This window comes from Gallinula chloropus (genome assembly GCF_964237585.1).
Source record: "Gallinula chloropus genome assembly, chromosome: 7".
NCBI classification, from domain to species: Eukaryota; Metazoa; Chordata; class Aves; order Gruiformes; family Rallidae; genus Gallinula; species Gallinula chloropus.
Genome location: NC_140092.1, coordinates 21,073,365 through 21,096,681, shown reverse-complemented (window position 1 = coordinate 21,096,681; position 23,317 = coordinate 21,073,365). Strand labels below are relative to the sequence as shown.

At 38.7% G+C, this 23,317-nt stretch overlaps 1 protein-coding gene across 1 annotated transcript; it reads left to right on the top strand.

Moving 5' to 3' along the window:
- Positions 1-1,088: 1,088 nt before the first annotated feature.
- On the top strand, positions 1,089-18,137 carry FGL1 (fibrinogen like 1; the record flags this gene model as incomplete). The annotated part of the gene is made up of 7 exons (XM_084266789.1): positions 1,089-1,154; positions 7,030-7,210; positions 9,630-9,789; positions 11,779-11,876; positions 12,837-12,925; positions 13,401-13,588; positions 17,963-18,137. The coding sequence occupies 7 exons, from the start codon at positions 1,089-1,091 to the stop codon at positions 18,120-18,122; spliced, it is 942 nt and encodes a 313-aa protein (XP_084122915.1). The 3' UTR covers positions 18,123-18,137.
- Positions 18,138-23,317: the final 5,180 nt, after the last annotated feature.

Genomic DNA, 23,317 nt, shown 5'->3' with positions numbered 1-23,317 from the left:
AAGTACAGTCTGCCAAGTTCCAATGGTGTTTTACATTAATTTCTGTAGAAACATGAGTGGAAATTTCCATAAAGTTGGTGTTTAAATAACCACATGCTGACATCGAATCATTAATCTCTATTATAGATTTTATGCTTTGTTTAACCACAAATATTTTAACATGTAGTTAGCTGGTTTAGTTTAATAAGTAGAAAAGGCAGAGTAGACACATATTTTGGTTTGCACAGGCGTTAGCATATGGTAAATGAAAATATTTCAAGTTAAAAAAAGAAGAAACATTCCTCAGTTGATAGATTGCAGCAGTTTGACTAATCAATTTAAAATTGGTTCATGTACAATCTATGTAAATATTTTAGTAATTAGAGGCATTGGTTTCTCATCTCTGAGCTGGAAAGCACATATCTACCTTACAGAAAAAAAACTGGAGAAATTATATGAGCTAATGTTTGCAAGGCAATGAGATACAATGGTGATAACTTTGGCATATAACATAATTTTCATATGAAACAATGGGATGTCATATGCTATGGGCCGTACAGTACAAAATATGCATAGCTACCAGTTAAAAGACGTCATCCTTGCTACCATTACATTAAAAGCTGATAACTGTTATTCACTCTTTGCAAAAAATTTATAACAGTGGAGTTATCTCCATCTTCTCCTGGCACATGGAAGTTGCACAAATCTTCTTCAAGGACAACTAGCCTAATTCAGATTTTGCTTACTTGAATATGAGAGAGCTTTCTTCCAACTTTGAAGGGGCAACAAGGAATACTGTCCTGCTTTGTAGATCATTTTCAATTGCTATTGTCTTGTTTCACAGAGCTGTCCTGAAATTCATGGAGAGCTCTGGTACGAAGTGGCCTAGAAGTGATACCTTCTGTTTTTACTGGGGTTTGGAGTTGTACTTGATCAGACTATTTTAGTCATTTATAATGAAGCCTAACTATACACTATATTTACAACATGCAAGAAAATAATTATAGGTTAAAGAGGTTAGAATAAAATTTGTCAGGTGTAAATATTTATTTTTAATGTTTAAGTTAACTAGTATTTTGTTTGTTCCTCTACTTCACAGCTTCCAAAGAATGAAGGTTTTGATAAGGATTGGTTTTGTCCTTGCAGCTATCTTGATGGATGCCACTAGCAGCTCCGTAAGTTCTAGTAATTAAATTTGCTTATAAAGTTTCTTGTAAGTATGTCACACCTTATGCTCACAATGTAGCTCAGCTACACGAGGTGGCAGGTCCTTTGATGGACGAGGTTAGAATTCACAACAAAACTGAAAGACTAGGGAAATAATGTGACATGATGTTCAGTGGGGACAAATTTCGGGTAAGGAAAGAGGAAAAAAGAATGCATTAATATACAGTGGGAGACCAATGACGGGGCAGTAGTACTGAAGAAAGTAATCCAGTCAGTTTGTTACTGGGTCTCACATAAAATAGGAGGCGACAGGATATCTTTGCTAAAGAAGGTATCATACAACGCATTAACAGGCACATTGTACTGAAGGCACACAAGAGAGTAGTAGGGCTAATATTAACTCAGAGTAACACCTTGAGTTGTGAGCAGCATAGTTACAAAAAGGCAAAACCTAGGAACTCCTAAAGTGGTGGCTGCAATATTTTGGTCACTGACACTTGAGATGAAGAATGTCTCTATCCTTTTCTACCTTATCCACTTGCCATACAAATTTTTTCACAACTCAGATCCACAGCTTCATATTCTTACTTGCTCCCATGTTACTGTCTTACAATTCACGCTCAGATAAAATGATCAAAGCTCCATTTACTTCTCGCTCCTCAAACCTTCTGCTATGTACTGTGCTTTCTAACAAAAACTCTGTGTGCATGTGCACACACACACGTATTTACTCCACTGCCTAAAATACTTCTAACCTCACCAGTCCTGTACCACCTGCCTTGGCTGTCCTTCCTAGTTTCAGGTCCTAACTAGCAGGGACCTGAGGGTTGAGCTGTTGATTCATAATTGCCCCAGTGGTAGCGGTTTCTGAATTTAAAGCTAGGTGAGCATCATTGTGGCTTATGTTATCTTATGGAAGTCTTTTGTTCACAGAAGTAGCACTGTAGGGGCAGAATAGGAAGCACACGACTCTGTAATGACTTCTGTTTGGTGGGGAAAAACTGTACTAGTTTTTATAGAAGCCTACTGAGAAGAAGGCATTACAGTGAAATGTCTTTGCATTCTTTTGATTTTTCATTTGAATTTTATGGACTATCTGACTCTGCGACTAAAAACCTGGAACATTCTGAAATTTATCTATAGGTTTTCACATTTTAATCTTATTAAAACACTTATCACAATAGAGTGTTTTAGGAACTCATTTGATTTCTAAAAGGGAGCAACACCTCAAGTAAAAATTTTCTGGTTTTATAATTTTCATAACGTGTTCTGAGTCTAATTTACAGCATTGATTTTAATAGCAGGTCACTAGCTGCTAAATAATTCACACAATAAAGAAATAGAAGTTTTAAATGCACATTAATTGCAGCAGCTGGTTAAATATGGGACCACATGTCCATGAGCAGAGCTGTCAGCAGTTGTTAGATAATTGCTTCTCAATGTCTAGTGCAAACAGTTGCTTCACTGAAACAGACAGAATCGGTTATGTTCAGTCTGGTTTCAATCAGTGGGCACTACTGTCCACTGGAGACAATAAACATCAAGTTCATATTATTATTTTTTTTAATTTTTTTTTTTAGTATTTCAACATCATAATAGTTTAACTTTGGTCCCTATCTAACAAAAGGAATAGCAATATGTTGCAAGTGCTGACTCTTACAACCCTAGGTTACATTTTCCTTCTATATCACACTAGCTGTGCGCTCATTTAATGATTTTTAAAGAGTCATCCTGTGAAAAAGTGTAGTAGTGCATTAAAAGAACAGTCTGGTAACCTGCAGATCTAAAAGCCACATTGATCCACCTTGAAGTTGCACAGCCAACATGTGATTGTCCCATGGAAAAATGGGTGTGGAATTCCAAATATGAGAATTGTTTTTGCTGTTCAGCAGCAAAATGTAATGGGATTTGTCTGCAGTTGGCAGAAAGAAACATCAGTGAGGAGCCAGCAGTCAGGGAGAGAAAGCAAAGTATCAGATACCAGTACTTCCCCTACGCAGGCTACTTTCAGAACTCCTTGCTCTGCCATTTCTTTCTTAGGGTGTAGTTATTCAGTATGGCTGCTCGTTTATTGATTATCACTCTCTTTACCAGTACTGTGAGCTTAAAACCTTTTTGTCAGGAAATTTCTATATGTAGTGTAGATACATTAACAGTTCATCCCATAATAAGTGTAAAGCAGATGAGAATAAGTAAGTTCAGTGTTAGATTTTCATTTTCATGAATTAATTCACAATTTTTAAGTAAGCAAAAAGAAAATATTCATTAAAATGCAAAGGCAGTAATATTTATAGACATAGCCTGTTGTAGATTTGGGATTAATTTGATTCAATGGACAGGACCTTTGGTGGTGGTATATGAAGTAGTGTCATCCTGAATTTAGATACCAAGTTTTTCTAAGGTATGATAATATTTTTGAGATGTTCTGTACTTTTAATACATAATTTAATCACAGTAGGAGAATGGCTTTTAGCAGCATGAATAGATGAAGTGATGCATTTTCACTACACCTGAAACAAACACACTTGGCTGCCTGTAGCAGCCTCGCCTCAAGTGTGCAGACTCGTGCTCTCTCCAGAACTGAAAGCCTGAGCTCTTTGTGGCTCAGACATTGCCATGTGTTAGAGACTACCCACCCAAAGGCTTGCCCATGCAAGTGCAGGGGTCTGGTGACAGCAGCCACCATTTCCAGCATCACCCAGGTCTTTCCTAAGGTCTTTTACCATGTTCTCCACTGTTGCGAGTACCAAGTTAAGACTGACAGAGGCTGACCTGCTCAATAAACAAACACGGCAGTAAAACTGCCAAGTGTGGCATGGTGGCTCCCTTATCACCCTTAACAATATGATTAGGATTAATATTTGGTCTTGCTTCTGTAGTTAGCATTAGCTCATCAGGGTGAGCCTGGAAATACTATTTTTAATTATTTATTCACTTTTTCTCAACCCACGTGTGCAGCTCTCCAGTTCTCCATAATTATCTGGATGCACTCAGGACTAGGCTGAGTATTTTGAGAGACCTGTATATGAAGCCTCTTCTGGACTTCCCAATTCAACTCAGCTTTTGTGAAGGGTTTACATGAAGCTGCAGATACCTGTTGAGACAACTGCCCTGGAAAGAGTGCAAAATAGTGCATCTTTTCCTTTTACTCTGCAGCATGTCACACATTAACCAGTGCTTATGGTCATATAACACCCCTCCAAACCACTGTAGCAAGTTTGTCTGTGAATGTACATATATTTCAAGTATTTTCTTGTCTCGTTTCCTGCCAGAGGAAAAGGAGAGTATGCTAGGGATCTCATATAGCTTCCAACAACAGGAAATGCTTTTCAAGGGAGTAATCTTAAATAAGTTAGGACTCTAAGGGATATTAGGTCATTGGCTGCTTTGTTTATGCTGGTGTTTGATAAACAGGCCTGTCGCTTTACAGCTCCTCCTTGTGGTCAAGCATCTTTATGGCTTCTCAGAACCTAGTAGCAAGCAGTGTCTGCAGACACATCTGCTGTCCAAGTAGCCTGACGTGGGCAGCCTAAACCCAGGGAGGCAGTCGAACCTTTTCCTCTCGAACAGCTCATTGACAAACTGCCTAGTCCTGCCACCTGTATATTCCTCATTCTTTTCTTCGACCATGTGTATTAGATTGCTGTTAAGTATGAATTAAAGGAAGCATGTGATACACTTCAGGAATACTCAAAGCAGAAGCCCTATATTCAGGATTGTTCTGCAAAATTAGCATGCCTGATCATAAAATCTTTCAACGTGACTAATTTTGCAGGAAAGTGGACCATCATGGCTAAGAAAAATCTACTGAACTCATGGACATGCATTCTTCTATCTTTAAATACTCTCTTGAAATAACTCTAGTTCATTTGTCTGTTTGTTGGAAGTGAATTGTATCCACTCTAGTGAAAAAGCAAAGGGACCTGGACATCTGCAGCACTTATTTTTGTCAGAAATGCCAGGTTATAGTCATGACATGGTTTAAATGGAAGTTCCTTGACAGTAGCAGAAGTTTCTCTGCTTTTTAGCTAGTAACAGAAATTAATTATGAAAAAATATGCATATAGTACAGTCACAAAATGCACATTGTAATTAATACTGATAATTTAATTCAAAAAGTTTATTCTTGGAGTTGTAGTGAATGGTATTGTAAGGAACTGTGGTAGGATGAAGGGTAATGGTTTTAAACTAGAAAAGGGTGGATTTAGGTTGGATAATAGGAAAAAGTTCTTCAATATGAGGGTGGTGGATCACTGACCCAGGGTGCCCAGAGAGGTGGTGGAGGCCCCATCCCTGGAGACATTCAAGGTCAGGCTGGTTGGGGCTCTGAGTAACCTGATCTACTGAAGATGTCCCTGCTCACTGCGGGGGGGGGTTGGACTAGATGACCTCTAAAGGTCCCTTCCAACCTTACACATTCTATGATTCTATGAAATCTAACCAAAACCTTGTTTGTGCTACATAGAAACTCACAGAATAGTATCAGCTTTTCAGATAGGAGGAAAAAAAAATCACTGCAGCAAGAAAATGACAAGAAACATTTTGGTGTGAGTGTTCATGAAAAACAGGGGAAACCTGAGCCACTAGAGATGAAAGTATACAGATGCCAGTGGAGGTACACATCAGTGTGCTGCTTCAGATCTCTCTGTAGTTCAGTGTGATAGGGCAATGTTCTAAGATGTCGTCTCTTCCATAGGGATGGCAAATGTTAGAGGTCTGTAGCCTCAGCTCCTGTAAATACTGTTGCCAACCTATGAATAAGGTTGCACCAATTTAGAACGACAGCGTATCTGATCATGCATATCAGATTTCCAAAAGGTTGCCCTGTGATTTTCCTTTTACAGTGCTAGTGGCACTCTGGTCGAACCACCATAGCTACTAAACTCTGCTCATACAAAATTGCAGGCACAACGTTTCTGATGCAGAACCTCATGTCACATTTGTAAAATGCATCATGAAATCCCTCAGGCTTGTTCCACCATGTTGAAATCAAACTTCTTGAATACCTATCTGAAACTGCACAGGCTATTTTAATTTAAGCTGCTTAGATTGGGTTCTGTTCACTTTGGCTATTTTACCACAGTCATTAATCAAAAGCAATTATTTATTGCTCTGTGTATGTTCAGCATGTCGGAATTTGGAACAGTTACTCCAGCTCTCTTGTCATATATCAGTATCTGCACCAGGTGCTAGGTATTGCCATAGCAGAATCACCACATTTCTCACCTACTCTGCATGGTAAAATTACATGTGTAAGTCATAGCACAATAAAAAAACCCAATTTTAAAAAAAAATATTTTTCATGCACACTCACAGCTTCTTAGGGACTATTTATTTTAGCATGCCAAAAATGAGCTTGAAACTTTACAGTATTTACGTTGGCAATGTTAAGATTCTTATCAGAAGTGTGTGAAGTATTTGAAAAATGCACAGTGAAGTTGAAAACATATCAGTGAGGACTGTATTTCTTCAAAACTGGAGTTTTTAGAACCATCACAATGTGAAGCAGGCCTCATGGAGTAGTAACTCTATGTACCTGGCAGGTGACAGAATAAGCAATCTTTGTGATAGGGTCTGTACCACAGTGTATCTCCCTAAAGTCGTCTGCATGTTCACAGTGAGAGTTGGAAGTTACAGCCACTAAAGAGAAGGTTTCTTTGCATAGCAGGTATATATTTGAGCATTCTGTATTATACAAAAGAATTTTAAATAAGAGGTAGCAATTGAGGTGGAAGTCAACATTGTATCTGCAGGAAATTGTAACCAAAATGTTGTAGTCAAATTAAATTTTGTTTGTGGTTTTGGGGTTTTTTGTGTGTGTGTCACATGTTAAACAAGATACAGTTTTCTAGATTTTACAATAATGTGTGTTTTCCTCTCTAGGATCTACAGAACTGCTTTCAAGAGCAGTTACGGCTTCAGGGCCAGGTGAGACTTCTAGAACACCGTGTGAAACAGCAGCAGTTAAAAATTGTACAGCTTTTAGAGAAGAAAGAGATTCAGTACAGTGACAGAGGAGATGAAAACAGTGTCATTGACTTGGGAGGAAAAAGACAGTATTCAGGTTAGAAATGAAGCTATTCTTTTCATTTCCATTCATTGTGATGATAACCAGAAGCTTTAGCACAATTGGGCCCATTGACTTATTGTTTTAAAAGCTCATAGACAACTGTTTGTTTAAAACACAGTGTTCAGCTTTTACCTAGGCCTGGTGCTGCAGGGAAGAGCTGTTAATGTCAGTGTAAATCAAATCAGGATTGAAACAGTTTATTGATTTATGAATAGCACATAATTAAAAAAAATCAGTGAACTATAAATACAGTAATACAACAGATAAAAGCCAATAATAGACATTTACAAACTGTTAATAAAGAGTTACAGATTTCTAAACACCCTTCTTTGATTAATCTCAAACAGTTCCAACCCCCAGGGTCAGTTCACATTCACACATTCATGGGGTCACATGGGTTATAAGCACAAAACCAACTCTGTTCCAATCTGTAAAGTTCCTGAGACATCCATATTTACATTCATAAGCCTGGCATGATGACATCTATGTCTCACTTTAATAATATTCTCTATCTTGCACCATTTTGACTAAGTTAGGTTCAGTTCAGGACATCACAGCTTCTAAAATACTGCTTTTAAATTGTTTTTGTAAACTCACCAGCATTCTGGTGATCTAGTCCCTCTGCAGTGGTAGAAGGCTAGATGTCTTAGCCTGTAACAGCTGGAGTTAGGCCCAAACTCTTAAAATAATAAACCACTATGCAAAACAATAGTTAGATTGAAAATAAAATTTGTGAGTGTGATTTTTGGATAGTGTTCATTTATAGTTGTCCAGTCTAAATTTCTATATTTTTAAATAGCCTTGTTTGAATATTCTTGTAGTGTTTATGCTGCTGGAAGAAATCACAACATATATCAAGGCATCAAATACAGTAAAGCACCATTAAAATGAAATTAAGAGCAGTTGTAAATCTCACTCCAGCTGTGTATGTATGTATTCAGCATCCTGGAATACTTTGTTTTTAATTATTGTTATGGCTGATTCATTTGTTACTGGAAAAGATTATTAAAGCCACATTTAGCTGGAAAGTATTTGTCCTTTCTTAGCATATGCCTCAGTTTATTTTCTTAAAATGTGATTCTAAATAACACATCTAAGTTGTTCTGGTTTCTGATTATTTTTTCCCCATTATTTTTTCACTTTCCTTATAGCTTTGAGAACACTTTTCCCTGCTGATACCACATTCTGGCATTCAAACAACTGTAGCATTTGAATGTCAACAGAGCTGGATAATTTAGGGTTAGATAGTGAGGGAGTAATTCCATACTATATACATCTGCTAAAAATTAAAATTATGCTTCCATGTTTTGCTAACTTACTAAGAAAATAATAGACAAGAAAAGGTACTTGCTATAACCCAATCAGACATTTTCTAGAACAGCTTAGCTGTTATTTTAATCATGTTTTCTATTAAATTTTTTCAAGTCCTGGCACAGCTACTTGTTTTCAGTATAAAGTGTTTATTTTCTATGTCTAATCTTCACTGACACTTTCCCTGAGAAGAAATATAGTAGTTCAGAAAGTTCCATACTGGCCTGGAAGTTAACCCAACATGTTCATAAATGTCTCAGGGAAAATCTTATAACTAATCAGCCCTACCTGTGCCAGGAAAAACAGGAGTCTTGAAAATTATACGTCTTTCCTGTATGACTGCTTGATGGTAGATTACATACAAAGAAAGAACTCTTTTCATTTCTTAACTCCTAGAGGAAAAAAGATAAGATTATGCAATTACATTGCTGTCATATTTTCATGATCTCTGAATTTTGTCATAGCTCTAAATGTTGATTAGTCCTTAACACCAACAGAGACCAGAATGTAAATGATATCAAGCTGAACTGGTATCATTTTACCCATACATTGCACTTTTTGGAGGTAGTCTTCTATGAATTTCTGCACCTGTTTGGTACAAGGAACAAGAGTATCAGGCCCAGCAGTTGTTTCCCTTTTCTAACCCAAGTGATTCCATACTCTTGTTTTTGCAGTTCTCCTGTGGACTTTCAGAGCACAGAAGTACATATTTGTTATGGTGTTATGGTCTGTTTTATATGTAGAGAAGTCATATGATTGTAACAGGAATTCAGTGTGGAGTATACCATTGTAAATTGAAAGGGACACCTCTTACACCAAAGGAATTATTTTAAAGTCAAATGAAAAAAAATAATACTGTTTTATGGTGGTCTTTTAAAGAAATGTCAAAATATTTACAGCTCAATAAGGTTTTAAAGCAACACAAATGTGGGTAAGTACACAAAAGTAATAAAAATGTGTTTGCTGAGGTATTTCCTTTGTATTAGCCTGGTCCATACGTGACTCATATGACTTGATCATTTCTGTTATTAAGTTGATTTCTGATTTTGCCAGTAAGTAAATGACAAAAAAAAATCCTGTCCAATGAATGTTTTGTGAACAGATTGTGCAGAAATCTACAATGATGGCCATAAGCAAAGTGGATTTTATAAGATTAAACCTATCCAGAGCCCTGCTGAATTCCTTGCTTTCTGTGACATGTCTGAAGGAGGTGGTTGGACTGTTTTTCAGAGGCGTTCTGATGGCAGCCAAAATTTTGACAGGTAGGTACAAGACTTAGTCATTAGTATTGGAATCAAAGCAGAGAAACATTAAACCAGATGGAACTAGGTTAAATCTTACCTTTAGAATTATATGAATAAGTTGTTGTCTCAGATAAAAGGGAGGAATGGTTATTCTGTGGGACAGCCTTCAGATGAGATACCACTTCCAGCTCTGTCTTCTGGGAGACATCTCTTCTAGTATTTTTCTGACAGCTTGTCCTTACATGAGGACATTTCAGTGTCAAATGTGGTAACAATTGTTGGAGCAATAACTCTTAATGACAAATAAAGGACTCCCTTGTCTTTTGGAAACAGTAAAAGTCTAAAAAAGTAAAAATGTAAGCAATCTGCTTGAACCAAAATACCATCAGCAAACAAGTATGAGAGAAACTGAAGCCTCCAATAAAAAGAAGATGAATGAGAATTTGATTTGTAGACATCTAATCTCCTTGCCTTTGCCAAGAGTCAAGCATTTTTGTGAAATGTCCAGAGGTGAAATTTTTGGTGCTGTGAGACTTGAATACAAAAGCCCTAAACTTTTACAGATATTAGAAACAAGAAAGTTTTTAGAACCCCCACTTTGTCCAATTTGCTTTTTACATATCTTCATCCTTCTGTGGATTTGTGTCTTACCTGTGTTTATAATTACTGTAACTAACTTTACAATACCCTTATAAAACAGAGAAGCAAAGCGACCCCCAGAGAGAATGAAAGACCATAAACCAGCCAAGAAAGCATTGCTATTCTTATTTTATAAAATATTGTCAGAAAAGCTACAGGAGCATTCTGCAGCAATTTGTTACCACTCCACACCACCTATACTTATTCCTTGCCAGAGACTGCTTTCTCTTATGACTGCCTGTCCGCAGCTTACAGCTTAATACTTTCATCTGTTGGATGAAGCATTGAAGTATTGTTGCTTCTTGTCAAGGAAACAGATCATATTTTTGTCCCCATTAAACTTGTAATAAAACCAAAACCACCAAGAAAGTGTTTCAAAACCACTGTAGACCGGGAAAAGATTCCATATGCTTTCACTATATAGATTAATTCTTCAAGCTATGCACCAGTATGAGTTAAAAAATTATTAGACTCCATCTTAGCTAGCTGGAAACAGCTAGCTAATGCCTGCATTTACAAAATTACATATCCAGCTGCAGGAGTTTCACAGCATAATCAAATCACAGAAAATAGAGACAATGCTTGTGATAAACCTGTACATTCACTTAGATCTCCTGGATTTAACCAGGATTTTTTTTTTTTCCACTTCAGGTAAATATCACTATACCAGAGATTGAGCTGAACTAATGTGATTTCTTCTGGTCTTAAAATCTGTTAACATTAAACCACTTTGCATGTACCTCTGAGGACCAGTGTAGTGTGGGATTCAGCCTTTCTGTGATCATCAATGATGTAAATAAGATAATAAAATGTAAAATATTTGTTTATAAATGTTTCAATATATAATGACCCTACAAAGAGTTCAGCAGAGGAGTACCAAGATGGTCAAGGACTGGAGCACTTGCCCTGTGAGAACAGGCTAAGGCTTGTTCATCTTGCAGAAGAGATATCATCAGAACCTAATAGTAGCCTGCTTGTACCTACAAGGAGGTCATTAAGAAAACAGAGCAGTTTGAGAGCTTGCTGGGTAAACTCACTCTTTGCAGTGATGTCTTGTGGGAGGATGAGAGACAAAGTACCTAAGTTGGAACAAAAGAGGTTCAGACTGGGTATAAGGGAAAACTTTTTCACAGTGAGAACAGTCAGCAGATTGCCCAAAGAGGATGTGCAGCCTTCATCCTTGGAGGTTTTCAAGACCTGACTGGACAAGCCCTGAGCAACCTGGTCTCATCTCATGGTTGATCCTGCCTTGAGCAGCATATTGGACTAGATTATGTCCTGAGATTCCTTCCAATTTGAATTATTCAGTGGTCTATGATCCAAGGAAGCTTGCATTATTGATAAACCAGTATTTGATATTCTTCTTAGAGTCTGGACTGACTATGAAGAAGGCTTTGGAAATTTTGTTTTGGCAAATGGTGAATACTGGCTTGGAAATAAAAATCTTCATTATTTGACTAATCAAGGTAAGATTTGTATTGTAACAATAGTCTTCTATTATTTGTTTCTTTGCTCTTTCCAGGCCATTTTTCTTACCCTTTTTGTTAGCATAAATTCTGAGTTCTGTTGTTAGTCTGCATAGACTTTTCCAAGTTTCAAAACAAAACACATTGGAATGTATTCTGTGATTCTGTGATGTATGTTTTCTAACAAAAGGTTCAAAACTCATGGGGCCAATGGTATGCAGGGGCCCCCTGCAAAATGGGGAACAGTACATAGGAAGGTACCTTAAAATCATTGTCTTTACCCATTTCACAGTCAGCATTGTTAGCAACCCAGTCAGGTAGTATGCTGTACCATTTCATTTAGTCAGGTCTTTACATAGCTCCATATCCTATTGCATGAAGGTAACTCTAAGCCTGTCCTGTTGATTAGGCCAGTCTTATAAAGCTATTTCCATCTTTCTAGTAATCACTCATTCTAAGATAACTTCTGCTTTGCTGTAGGATACTGCATATACAAAACTTACCCATTACCTTAATCAACTAATTCATCTAAAAATCATTGCCACCAGGATGTGGTCCTAATATAACTTTTATCTTCAGAGCTCAAAAATCTAATCTTCTTAAGTCTAAGCTTATTGTTTGATTCTCACTCTCCTTTCATTACCACCTCAAACACCTCACTAAAATATAAAAAACCATAGGGCCATTAAAAAAAATATTTCTTTTTTTCTACACTTGAAAATCTGTATTGGAATAATTCTAAAATTTTCTAAGATGAACCAGGTGAATAAAGACAAACAATAGCAAGATATGCTTTAATATGCACAAAGGAGATAAACCCTCAGAGAATACGCTGTGATGACTGAGATGAGATGCATAATTTAAAAAATAGTATTTAAATCTTCTGCTAATAATATCTGTTCTGAAAAGTACAGAGATAGGCTAGTTTAACCAAAATAATTTGTGCTGTTATTTCTTAAGGGAATTATACTTTAAGAATCGATCTGGCTGATTTTGAAGGAGAACGACGTTTTGCACAGTATGCAAGTTTCAGAGTCGCCAGTGAGGAGGTAACAATGTGTTGAATAATGACTGGAGGTTCCCTAACTTTTGTAGTTTGTGTAGAACCTTATTATAATGTTTTTGTTCTTACAAATGCTTGGAATTTTCAAATATGTAATAATAGTGGTTTACACTGATACAGCAATTTCACTCTTTCTGCAAGATGAATGAATAACTTGGTTTAACAGCCACAGATAAAAGCAGTTTTTCTATTTTTGTTATTTAACTCTGATTTGTGAATATTCACTGCAAAGTAACTCTAATATTGTTTTTATCATGTTATTTATACATAAGATTATTGGCAAGTTTTACCCCTGCTAAGTATCTTTACATCCCTTCAGTATCTAGTACACAGTGTTTGAGTGGCATGACATTTCTAAGTGTAAATATAGTAGCAAATGGAACAGATTAATTCCTTCTTTATGGTTTTACTCTCTGACAAGCAAAAGGTTGAAGACATAATGGATTTTTATTTTTCATTAGCATTCTTATGAGATGAGCTGTGGTGAATATTCTGGTACAGCTGGTGATTCCCTCACTGGTGGATTTCATCCTGAAGTGAAATGGTGGGCTGATCATCGAGGAATGAAGTTCAGTACTAGAGACAGGGATAATGACAACTATGAAGGGAACTGTGCTGAAGAGGAAAAGGCTGGCTGGTGGTTTAACAGGTATTTTGATTTTATATCAGGGCTGTTAACTCTTCTGTTTCATGTGTATTCATACAATAATATCCTATGGTAGAAGATGGGACAGGGATTTTGTGTTACATCTGCAGTCTGCCCTTGACCCTACCAGAGATCTCAGTGCTCTAAGACCAAGACAGGGTCTAGTGCACAGCTCAAGCTGGTGTGTGATAATGGTATGTGCCGGACGCCTTCATCTTTGTTATCATACAGTAAGAAGATCATTTTGTCCCTTTAAGGTAACCAGTTTTTACACAAATAGGTCATGTGGATTTTGCAGATGTACCCCTGCTGTACCTCACTTACATTGCTCATGCCTTGCAGTAGACCAGATGTGGCAGTGCTGCAGAATATCTGACAAGTTAAGCTAGTGCCAGGTTATTAAGCCTCATTTTTTTCACCTCAGTTCACAGCATCTCACTCTTGTTACTCCTTCTATATGAAGATGGGAATGTGTCCACTCAGTTTCTGTCAGTGAGTATGGCTGGACTGAGAGGAAGATTTTTTTTTTTTTAATAGGGTTCAGTAAAAGAATTTTCAAATCCTACTAATTTACAGAATACCAATTCAAAAAGAAAGGATAAAACTGGTGACCTTAGCACTGTCTGTACAGGCAGCTATGTTCTTTCCCTTAATTAATTAGGTAAATATAGCCATGAAGAGAAACTGCAATCTAGCTGTGTAATAGGTTTAAAATACAACTCAAGGAAGCGTACTACCCTCTCACTCTGATCTCAGCTCACTTGGCAAGAGCTGCCAGGTTGGATCAGCTCCATTGTTTCTCTCTGTTGTGTCATCCTTTGTTTCTGTTTTTTAACTCCTCTTTTTCCAAATTCTGTTTCTGTAAGTAGTCTGTGATCACCTTAGCTATAAACTCAGAGTTTCACAATTATTTATTTTTTAATACATTTTAATATAGTTGCATGGATAGTAGGTCAGCAGAATGTTTGAGACGTGGGAAAAAAAGCACATGTAGACTGCTGTTCTTATAAAAGCTAAGATATAAAAGGGAAAGGCAACTTTTGTGGATTTAAAGGAATATCTAGACCTCAGGCAACATAAAACTGTGGTATTATGACTTCATTGAGAGTGAATCAGCAAGTCAACTGCATACATTTTTTGTCTTTTAATTATTTATTTTTTTAAAAAATATTGGACTGGTCTAGAAAAAAGTGTCACCCCTTTGTCAAAGTAGCAGTACAGCAGAACCTGACAGTTATTAATACCTTGTAGTTGGTGCTACATAACTACTAAAGATAGCTGGCTCCTAGCAGGCCAGTTCCTATTATGGCTGTGTAGTTCACACGCTTAAAATGACAGCCTACTCTGGATAATGAAAATGAGTTACTAGTAGTATTATTACACTGCATTGCTACTGACATTTTAATGTTAAGCCTAACATAAAACTGAATGCTGAAAGTACTAGAAAATTTCAGTATCCTTAAATCCTACCCAAACAAACAGTGCTGACAGAAAGGACAGCACTCAGAACACATATTCGTCATGCACAGATTAGCAAACATAGAAGGAATTAGTGCTCTTGGCTGGTTTGTATAGGAGCTCCCAGCGAGGAAGGAATTTCTTATAGCCAGCTCGATGCTGTCTGGACTAATGAAATACAGAAACACCCAGATAATATGAGCACCAAGGGATGTGACACAACTAAGGGCACATGGAATTCACTCAGATCCCAGTTTAAATCCACTGGTCCTGTTCCAGCTCAGCACTTGTTATCCCAGACTTCTGCAGAAAAATATCCTGCCTTCCTTCTTTTGTAAGCAAAGCTCTAGAAGAGATACACAGCTCAGATATAAATCCATAGAGCTGGGTTCACTCTGGTTCTACACCCAGGTCATAAGCTTTCCTGCATCCAGGCATTGCAAGGGTCAATAGTTTCATAATTGGTAAAAAGAACGTCTACAGAGTCTTGTTGGACGTGAGCTGGTTCTCTCCCCAGCACTCCCAGTTTTAGTTACACCATGTGTGGATGATCACAGTGGATCTGCCAGGCCACAAATCTAAACTAACTCAGGCTCCCCACCTCATCAATCATCCTGCAGACAACATAGCTACAGCCATGTGGGGCTGGAGTCAGTACTGCAGTCACTAAGTCCAGGCAGAACTCAAACAGTTCCTCAGGTAACCAGCTCCATCTCTCCACATCTGTCATACAGTTAATATATAATTCAGATAAAATATCAACAGATAATTAAGACTTTAATTTAATTTGTGGCTTTTGAAACTAGTACAGTGAGGTTTTTACTTTAAAAATTAGCCTAACAGAAAGAAAGGAAGAACGTAGGCTAACTTGAAGGTGTTTATTGACTTGTGAACTGTGAATGCTGCTTCAGAGTATCATGCCAGTAACCACATGCCAGTTGTTTCTTTAGTCTGTCCAGTTACTGCCGGCAGCATCCTCTCAGCTACACAATACTGTATATTTCTGCTATTAGGGCCTCCCAGCACTAATTAAGAGTTGGTACTGACTCTTGTTGCTGTTGACATGTTGTCGTGTTTTGCCTGCTTCCATCAAAGGGAGTAAAAGAAAGGATTCAGTTGATCTAGATACCTCTTAGAAATTATAATTCTTCTAATCAAGCCTATGCTTTGATTCGAAGTAGGCAGAGTGCCTGCTCAGTGCAAAATTTGTATGGCTACAGAGATAATGTCAGCTGATACAAGTTTGTCATTCTCAAGAACAAAGTCCCTTTTGGTGTCTGCAGTTTATAAGCTTTCAACCAACCCATTAGTGAAACTGAGCTTACAAACCCTCAGCAATGGCTAACACAGAGCAGAATTTTCCTATGAGATTTTATCACAGTTTGCAGGTCAGTCCTCAAAGACCGTTGTTAACGTGTGTGTAAGCAAAGCCAAAGAGACCAAGATTTGCCAGTAATAATACCCATAAGGTTCATTTGGACTGTTTTCTGCTTGCCCATTTCCTGAGGTCTGCTTTTGAAATCCAGCATGGTGTTTGACAGCCAGATATTAACAGCACTTAGAACAAAATACTGAGTTGGCAGATAAACCACAATGATTCCTTACAGCATGCTGCAGGATAAACAACTGTTTTGCTCTCCACATGGTCATGCAAGGATCACAGAATCACAGAATCACAGGGGTTGGAAGGGACCTCAAGAGATCATCGGGTCCAACCCCCCTGCCAAAGCAGCTCCCCAGCTCATATTGCACAGGTCGGCATCCAGACAGGTCTTGAGTATCTCTAGAGAAGGAGACTCCACACCCCCCGGGCAGCCTGTCCCAGGGCTCCCTCACCGTGTAAAAGTTCTCCCACGTATTGGTGCAGAACATCCTATGCTCTAACTTGCAGCCATTGCCCCTTGTCCTGTCCCCACAGACCACTGAAAAGGGGCTGGCCATTTCCCCATGTCCCACACTTCAGATATTTATAAACATTAATAAGATCCCCTCTCAGTCTTCTTTTCTCAAGGCTGAACAGCCCCAGTTCTTTCAGCCTTTCCTCACAGGACAGATGTTCCAAGCCCTTAGTCATCTTTGTATCCCTCCCCTGGACTCTCTCCAGGACACCCCTGTCTTTTTTATACCAGGGAGCCCAGAACTGGATACAGTACTCCAGGTGGGGCCTGACCAGGGCAGAGCAGAGGGGGAGGATCCCCTCCTTCTTTCTTGTAGAAACCAAATGAGTCTGAAGGTTGTGCTCATACCTATTCAAGTCTTTTGGGTTTTGCTAGTTTGTTTTAAGCAAGATATTTAATAAAGTATCACAGCATTTCTGCTTCAGTGTGTTAAAGAAACAAAAAAAGTTTACTTCATAATAAATGAAATGCCATTTCCAGTGATCCAGTAAATTCCTATACCTGTGTTTAATTGGCTGTCAGGTTTAATCAATCTGTAAATACAAGTCCACAGCTGAACAGGCAAACTGATAGTGATAGCCAGGTTTTGTCATACTAAACACCCAGTGGGATAGCTGCAAACCTTACAAGGGGTTCCTCTGGAACAGCAAAAAGCAGCACAGTATTTCTTTCCTGGAGTTTTGCTTGGTGTGTGCCCTGCTGCCACCCATGACCTGAAGGAGCCTGGAGTAACTCTCCACTGAAACAGATCAGCAGGTACTGACCTTACTCAGGTGGCAACATCAGAAAACGTGTGGAAAGACCACAAGGAACTTTTGTTTCGAAGAAGCTAAGGGCAGTCGTGCCCTGATTAAACTGTTACTGTCCAGGCACACTGAAGTCCACAAACGCAGAATGCTTTGGAGCTGTCAAACCGGGCTGTTACCAACACGGCCAAGTTTCTGTCTCGCACAGACACCACAAATGCTTGCGAGGTTTGGGGAGGAGGGCTCACGTCTGTTCTTCTGTGCTTTCCCACCAGGTGTCACTCTGCCAACTTGAACGGTTTGTACTACAAGGGCCCCTACACTGCAAAGACAGACAACGGCGTGGTGTGGTACACTTGGCACGGGTGGTGGTATTCCCTGAAATCCGTGGTCATGAAGGTCAGACCAGCAGATTTTGAACCTAATGTTCTTTAAAATTTGTTTAAGATTTGTCAGTCCAAATTGATTCTTCCTTCTCATCTATGTATATATATAAATCGGGAAGAATTCCTCTGCAACCAGTAGTTTTATGATACACATATGGGAAGAGAGTCTGGCCTGTGAATCTGTAGCTACAAATACCAGGGCTAGTATCTGTACAGCATTTTTCTTAAAAGGCAGGCGTTCACCTAGGAATAAGGACACCTTCATCAACATGGAGAATGTTTGGCTTCTGCAGTAAATACAAATCTTTTCACCTTTTAAAAACCAGGACAGTCACTGTGTTGTCACAAAAATGGAAAGGAATTGTATGTATTAGAACAAAAAATGTATTTAAATCCAAGTGTAAGGCTGATTTACTCAGTGGATTGAACATACTTTCTTTGGAATGATTGATGGTTTTAGAAGTGAGTTGTCTATAAATTCCTCTGATTTATTTGTTGCCTGTGTTGTGTACATAGCATACATAAAAAGCATAAAGAATAAGGCAGAGAACCATAGACAGAGAAGGGATACAACAGTCTAGAAGGAATGAACCCAGCAGACAGAAGTGGACTGTCTGTTGTTGCTGAAGCAGTTCTAGGGCTGCTCACATCATTTCATTCTAACATTTTTATATAGCTAGTAATTATGCCATTCTTTCTGGCAATCATTATGTCTTTCTTTTTGGGGATAAAATTTGGTAACAACACCCAAACTTTCATGTATTGACTTTTGGATTTTACCGAAAGGCTAAATAGCAAAAGCTGCAACTAATTTTAATGTGAGCTATTCTTTGAACATAAACTATCATAATGCATGTGTAGAGGGAAGTATATTTCATGTGCTCCTAAAATCTGGCCTTTTAGAAGTTCTTAGTGCATGACACTATAAATCCTTACTTAATGTATTTGATAAGACTCAACAACTCTAAATTTTAATGCCCTACTCAGTTGCTTCAGAGCAGTTCTGCTTCTAAGCCTAATATCTTCTCTTTTTCCTATGTTCTTGTCATGGCTCTGTGAGGTTTCTCTCTTCTCAAGCTGCAGATCCACATTTTTCTTGTACAAAACAAATGGTATGACAAACACTGCCTACCACTGGCTTTTGTGCCTAGCACCACAATAGACTCTAATAGGCTGTAATAAGGAGAATTGCTTATTAGTGCTGCCATGGAAAAGATAGAAACATGCTCTAGAGAGCTGTATCTGATTAATTGTAATCCATTTCTGCCGAGCAGATTGAAAACAAGATTTAAAAACCACATGGATCTGAGACAAACTTTGCTACTTTAATTTCCCTGCTTTCCTAAAATAATTTTTCTTTTATGTTTGGACTGCCAGTCTCTCTCTCTCTCTGTCCAAATACAATTTCTGAACCTGGTAGCCACTTTTAGTCAAGATGAACTGTGGTTTCACCCTGGCTGGAGGCCAGATGCCCATCAAATCTGCTCTATCACTCCCCTTTTCAGTTGGACAGGGGAGAAAATATATATTGAGGGGCTTAGGAGTCAAGATAAGGGCAGGGAGAGATCATCCTGCAATCAGAGTCATGGGCAAAACAGACTCAACACAGAATAAAATTGCATCTAATTTATTATGCACATGCATACCCCCCCCCCCAAAGAAAAACAGAGTAGGATAATAAGAAATCTTAAAACAACTCTCCCCACTCCTCCCTTCTTCCCAGGCTCAGCTTTATTCGTGATTTCTCTCCCTCTTCTCCCTTCCCAAGCAGCACAGAGGAAGATGGGAATGGGGGTTTCAGTCAGTTCATCATGAGTTTTCTCTGCTGGTCCTTTCTTTGTAGGGGGAGTATTTTTCACACTCCTCCCCTGCTCCACCGTGGGGTCCCACCCACGGGAGAGTGTCCTCCATGAACTTCCCCAATGTGAGTCCTTTCCTGTGGGGTATCAGCTCTTCACCAACTGCCCCAGGGTGGCTTCTGTGGGGTGCTGGCCTTCAGGCCCAGACTGCTCCAGCACAGTGTCCCACGGGGTTTCCATGTTTGCAAAACATGGATGGCATTATGTTGAAATTGTAAAATATTCTGAGTTTGTCAGAGGAAAATGGAAAGATTAGCTCATGTATTTGGAGAGTATCATATTCCATATAATTTAGATCATAGGATTTAAGCACAGCAAAGCTGGAACTCTAGCACACACAAAAAAGACTCTTAATGTGTACACATTGTGCTCATAAAATCTGCAGTATTATTTTTGTTTGCTGCAGCATATATCGACCCTCTTTACTTATGAGAATGCTAATGAAATATTTCAGCTCAGTTAGGGTGCTTTTGTCATATTTTGATATAACATTCTGACTCCCTCTCTCCACTGGAAATCATAAAATAAAAGAGAATCACATATTACCTTGTATATCTTACATTTTCTTTGTATGTTTATTTGAACTGAATGCTTTTCAGGACAAAGACTTTGATATCTCCCTTCTTCCCTTCCCCCTTCCCCTTCCCCTTCCCCTTCCCCTTCCTTCCCTTCCTTCTCTTCTTAATGACAGTCAAATCTTTAACCTTGCCTGTTAGTCATGGTTTGGGTACCTGTGAATGCCTGGCTTAAGGAACCTGGGTAGCTGGGAGGTTCTGCAGCAGCTGAGCAAAGGCTCTGGGAGCCAAATGGTGTACTTAGGGCAACTGAAATGGCAGTTGGATCTCTGTTGTGAGAATCAGTGTCCAAACTAGTTTATCAATGGATTGGATTGAATTATTTCATGAGTGTATTGTGCAACACTGTGGGCAAGAAGATAAGAAGAGTCCTCTAAAAAGTATATGCTTCTCACAAATGATTCCATGAATTTCACTATATCCAGTTTTTTGTCCTTGCAGAAGATCCCAAGTAATCTTCAATCCATGGTCTCTCAGGTAATTGCAAGATTATATTGCCAAGGTAGCCACTGGGCTGGCATTTTCTGCAACACATTAGTTAAATTAACTAGCTTAGCTAATTATATTAGCTCAACACAGACAAGTGACATAGGAGCAGAAAGGCTTTATGTTAGTGATATCCTGCACTAGATGGTGCTCTGTACAAGTATTTTCTTAGGCAGTACCCCATTTGTAAACAAGTACAAACATTTCTTCTGCTAGTTAATTATTAAATGATAGAAAACAAGTAAAAAATCTTTAAGTGAATTTAGTCCTTAACTCACTTTTGACATCATAACTGACTTCCCCAGGCTACCTAAAGCCTATGGAAATTAACAGCATCTAATTACCTTGAGGTATGGCACATTTCAGCAGTAAAATGGTGGTCTCTAATTTAAAAAGCCTTGCATTACAACAGTAGTTCTTATCTTCTGCTGATTAGCAAACAGAAACAAAACTCTGCAAGTTCCAGACACCTGAACTAACATACCTGCATGAGTCTATTCCTGCTGTGATTCCTCTACTTCTCTGCCCTGATGCAATCTCTTTCTGTGTTTCACCTCTCAACTACCTTGAAATTGAAGGGAACTTTATTGGAGTGAGGCCCATCTTTATATCATAACACAAATAATAAAGCATTTGAATGTTTCTTCTGATCAGGAAACAGATTTCATGAAGACTTGTGGCACGAGCATGCTTCTGTTGTGCACCATGCTTCAGCACAGTTCTCATCTACTCCTCCCCTTGACTTTCCCTAACAAGGGACTGACCAGCTTGTGAGTTGGTTTCATTACCCCTCTGACTCAGTACAGAAAGAACTCAGAAAAATCACATGCATCTAGAAGATCACAAGTCATTCTTAACCTAAAATTTATTTTCTAAGCAAGAAGTTCTAGAGTATTGAAGGAAGGGAAGGGCTTCCTTTTTATGTTTACACAACTTGGAAAAAAAAAAGTAACTAACAACACAACCTGAAAAGAAAAGTAATTAATACTTGAAATTCATGGCAATAACTTTATATTGTACTTTATCCTTCTCTTTAACTCCCCAACATTAAACTAAACCAATTGAACTTCTAAACCTGGTATAAAAGTTTCCTATATAAGATACTAACTGGACACTTTCCCAGCTGTGTAATTTTCAACTACTTTTTTTTTCTCTCCCCAAAAGAATGTACAAAATTAATCTCACGTAAATCAACCAAGTACAGTAGAGTTATACTGGGGATGAATTAGGCCTCTCACCTGCTCCTCAAGCAGAACATTTATATCATATCCCAAAGAAAACACAGCTTTAATAACCAATCCTTTCTGTTCTACTGTCTCATTAAAAAGCTATCAGCCATATTCGTTATACAGCACCCTGTAGGAAGTGTAGCCCCATAAATCTGTATGTGCTTGGTAGTTCATCATACACTAATGGTCAACAACTTTCTCCCATGTTACCAGAACAGAAGAACTGGAGTTGGAAAGCAAGGAAGAGATTGCTCATGACATCTGACTTACTTGTTGATGCATGTGGGAACAGGCAATACATTCTCTATATAGGTCTCACAATGCCTGTCATTTGTACAGTAATTAAGCAGAACTTGAGAGAAATTAAGACATCCTGCAGCTTTTCAAAAAGCACCATCACTAAAGACAAGGAGTGAGCATCAGGTTGTGCAACACAGGAAGATTTCCTGACAGAAATAATAGTTATCAAATTCACTCTGGAGGCTGATTGAGGGAGGGGGAGTGCAAGTGGTGTTTTCTTCCATCTGGGGCAGCGAAGAACACAAAGTGGGCTAGCAAAGTAGAGGTGTTGAAAAGGTGCCTGAGGGGCTGGTGCCACCTCAGGAACTTTGAGTGGATGACAGGTTGGCCATGAGACAGCAGTGTGCCCTGGTGGCTAAGAGAGCCAATGGGATCCTGGGGTGCATCAGGAGGAGTGTGGCCAGCAGGTCAAAGGAGGGGATCCTCCCCCTCTATTGTGCCCTGGTCGGGTCCCACCTGGAGTGTTGTGTCCAGTGCTGGGCTCCCTGGGACAAAACAGCCAGGGGTCTCCTGGAAAGAGTCCAACGGAGGCTACGAAGATGATTAAGGGCCTGGAGCATCTCCCTTATGAGGAAAGGCTGAGTGAGCTGGGGCTGTTCAGCCTTGAGAAAAGAAGGTTAAGAGGGGATCTTATTAATGTTTATAAATATCTTAAGTGTGCGAGACAGGGGGAAATGGGCAGCCTCTTTTCTATGGTCTGTGGGGACAGGACAAGGGGCAATGGCTGCAAGTTGGAGCACAGGAACTTCCGCACCAACATGTGGAAGAACTTTTTCCCAGTGAGGGTGAGGGAGC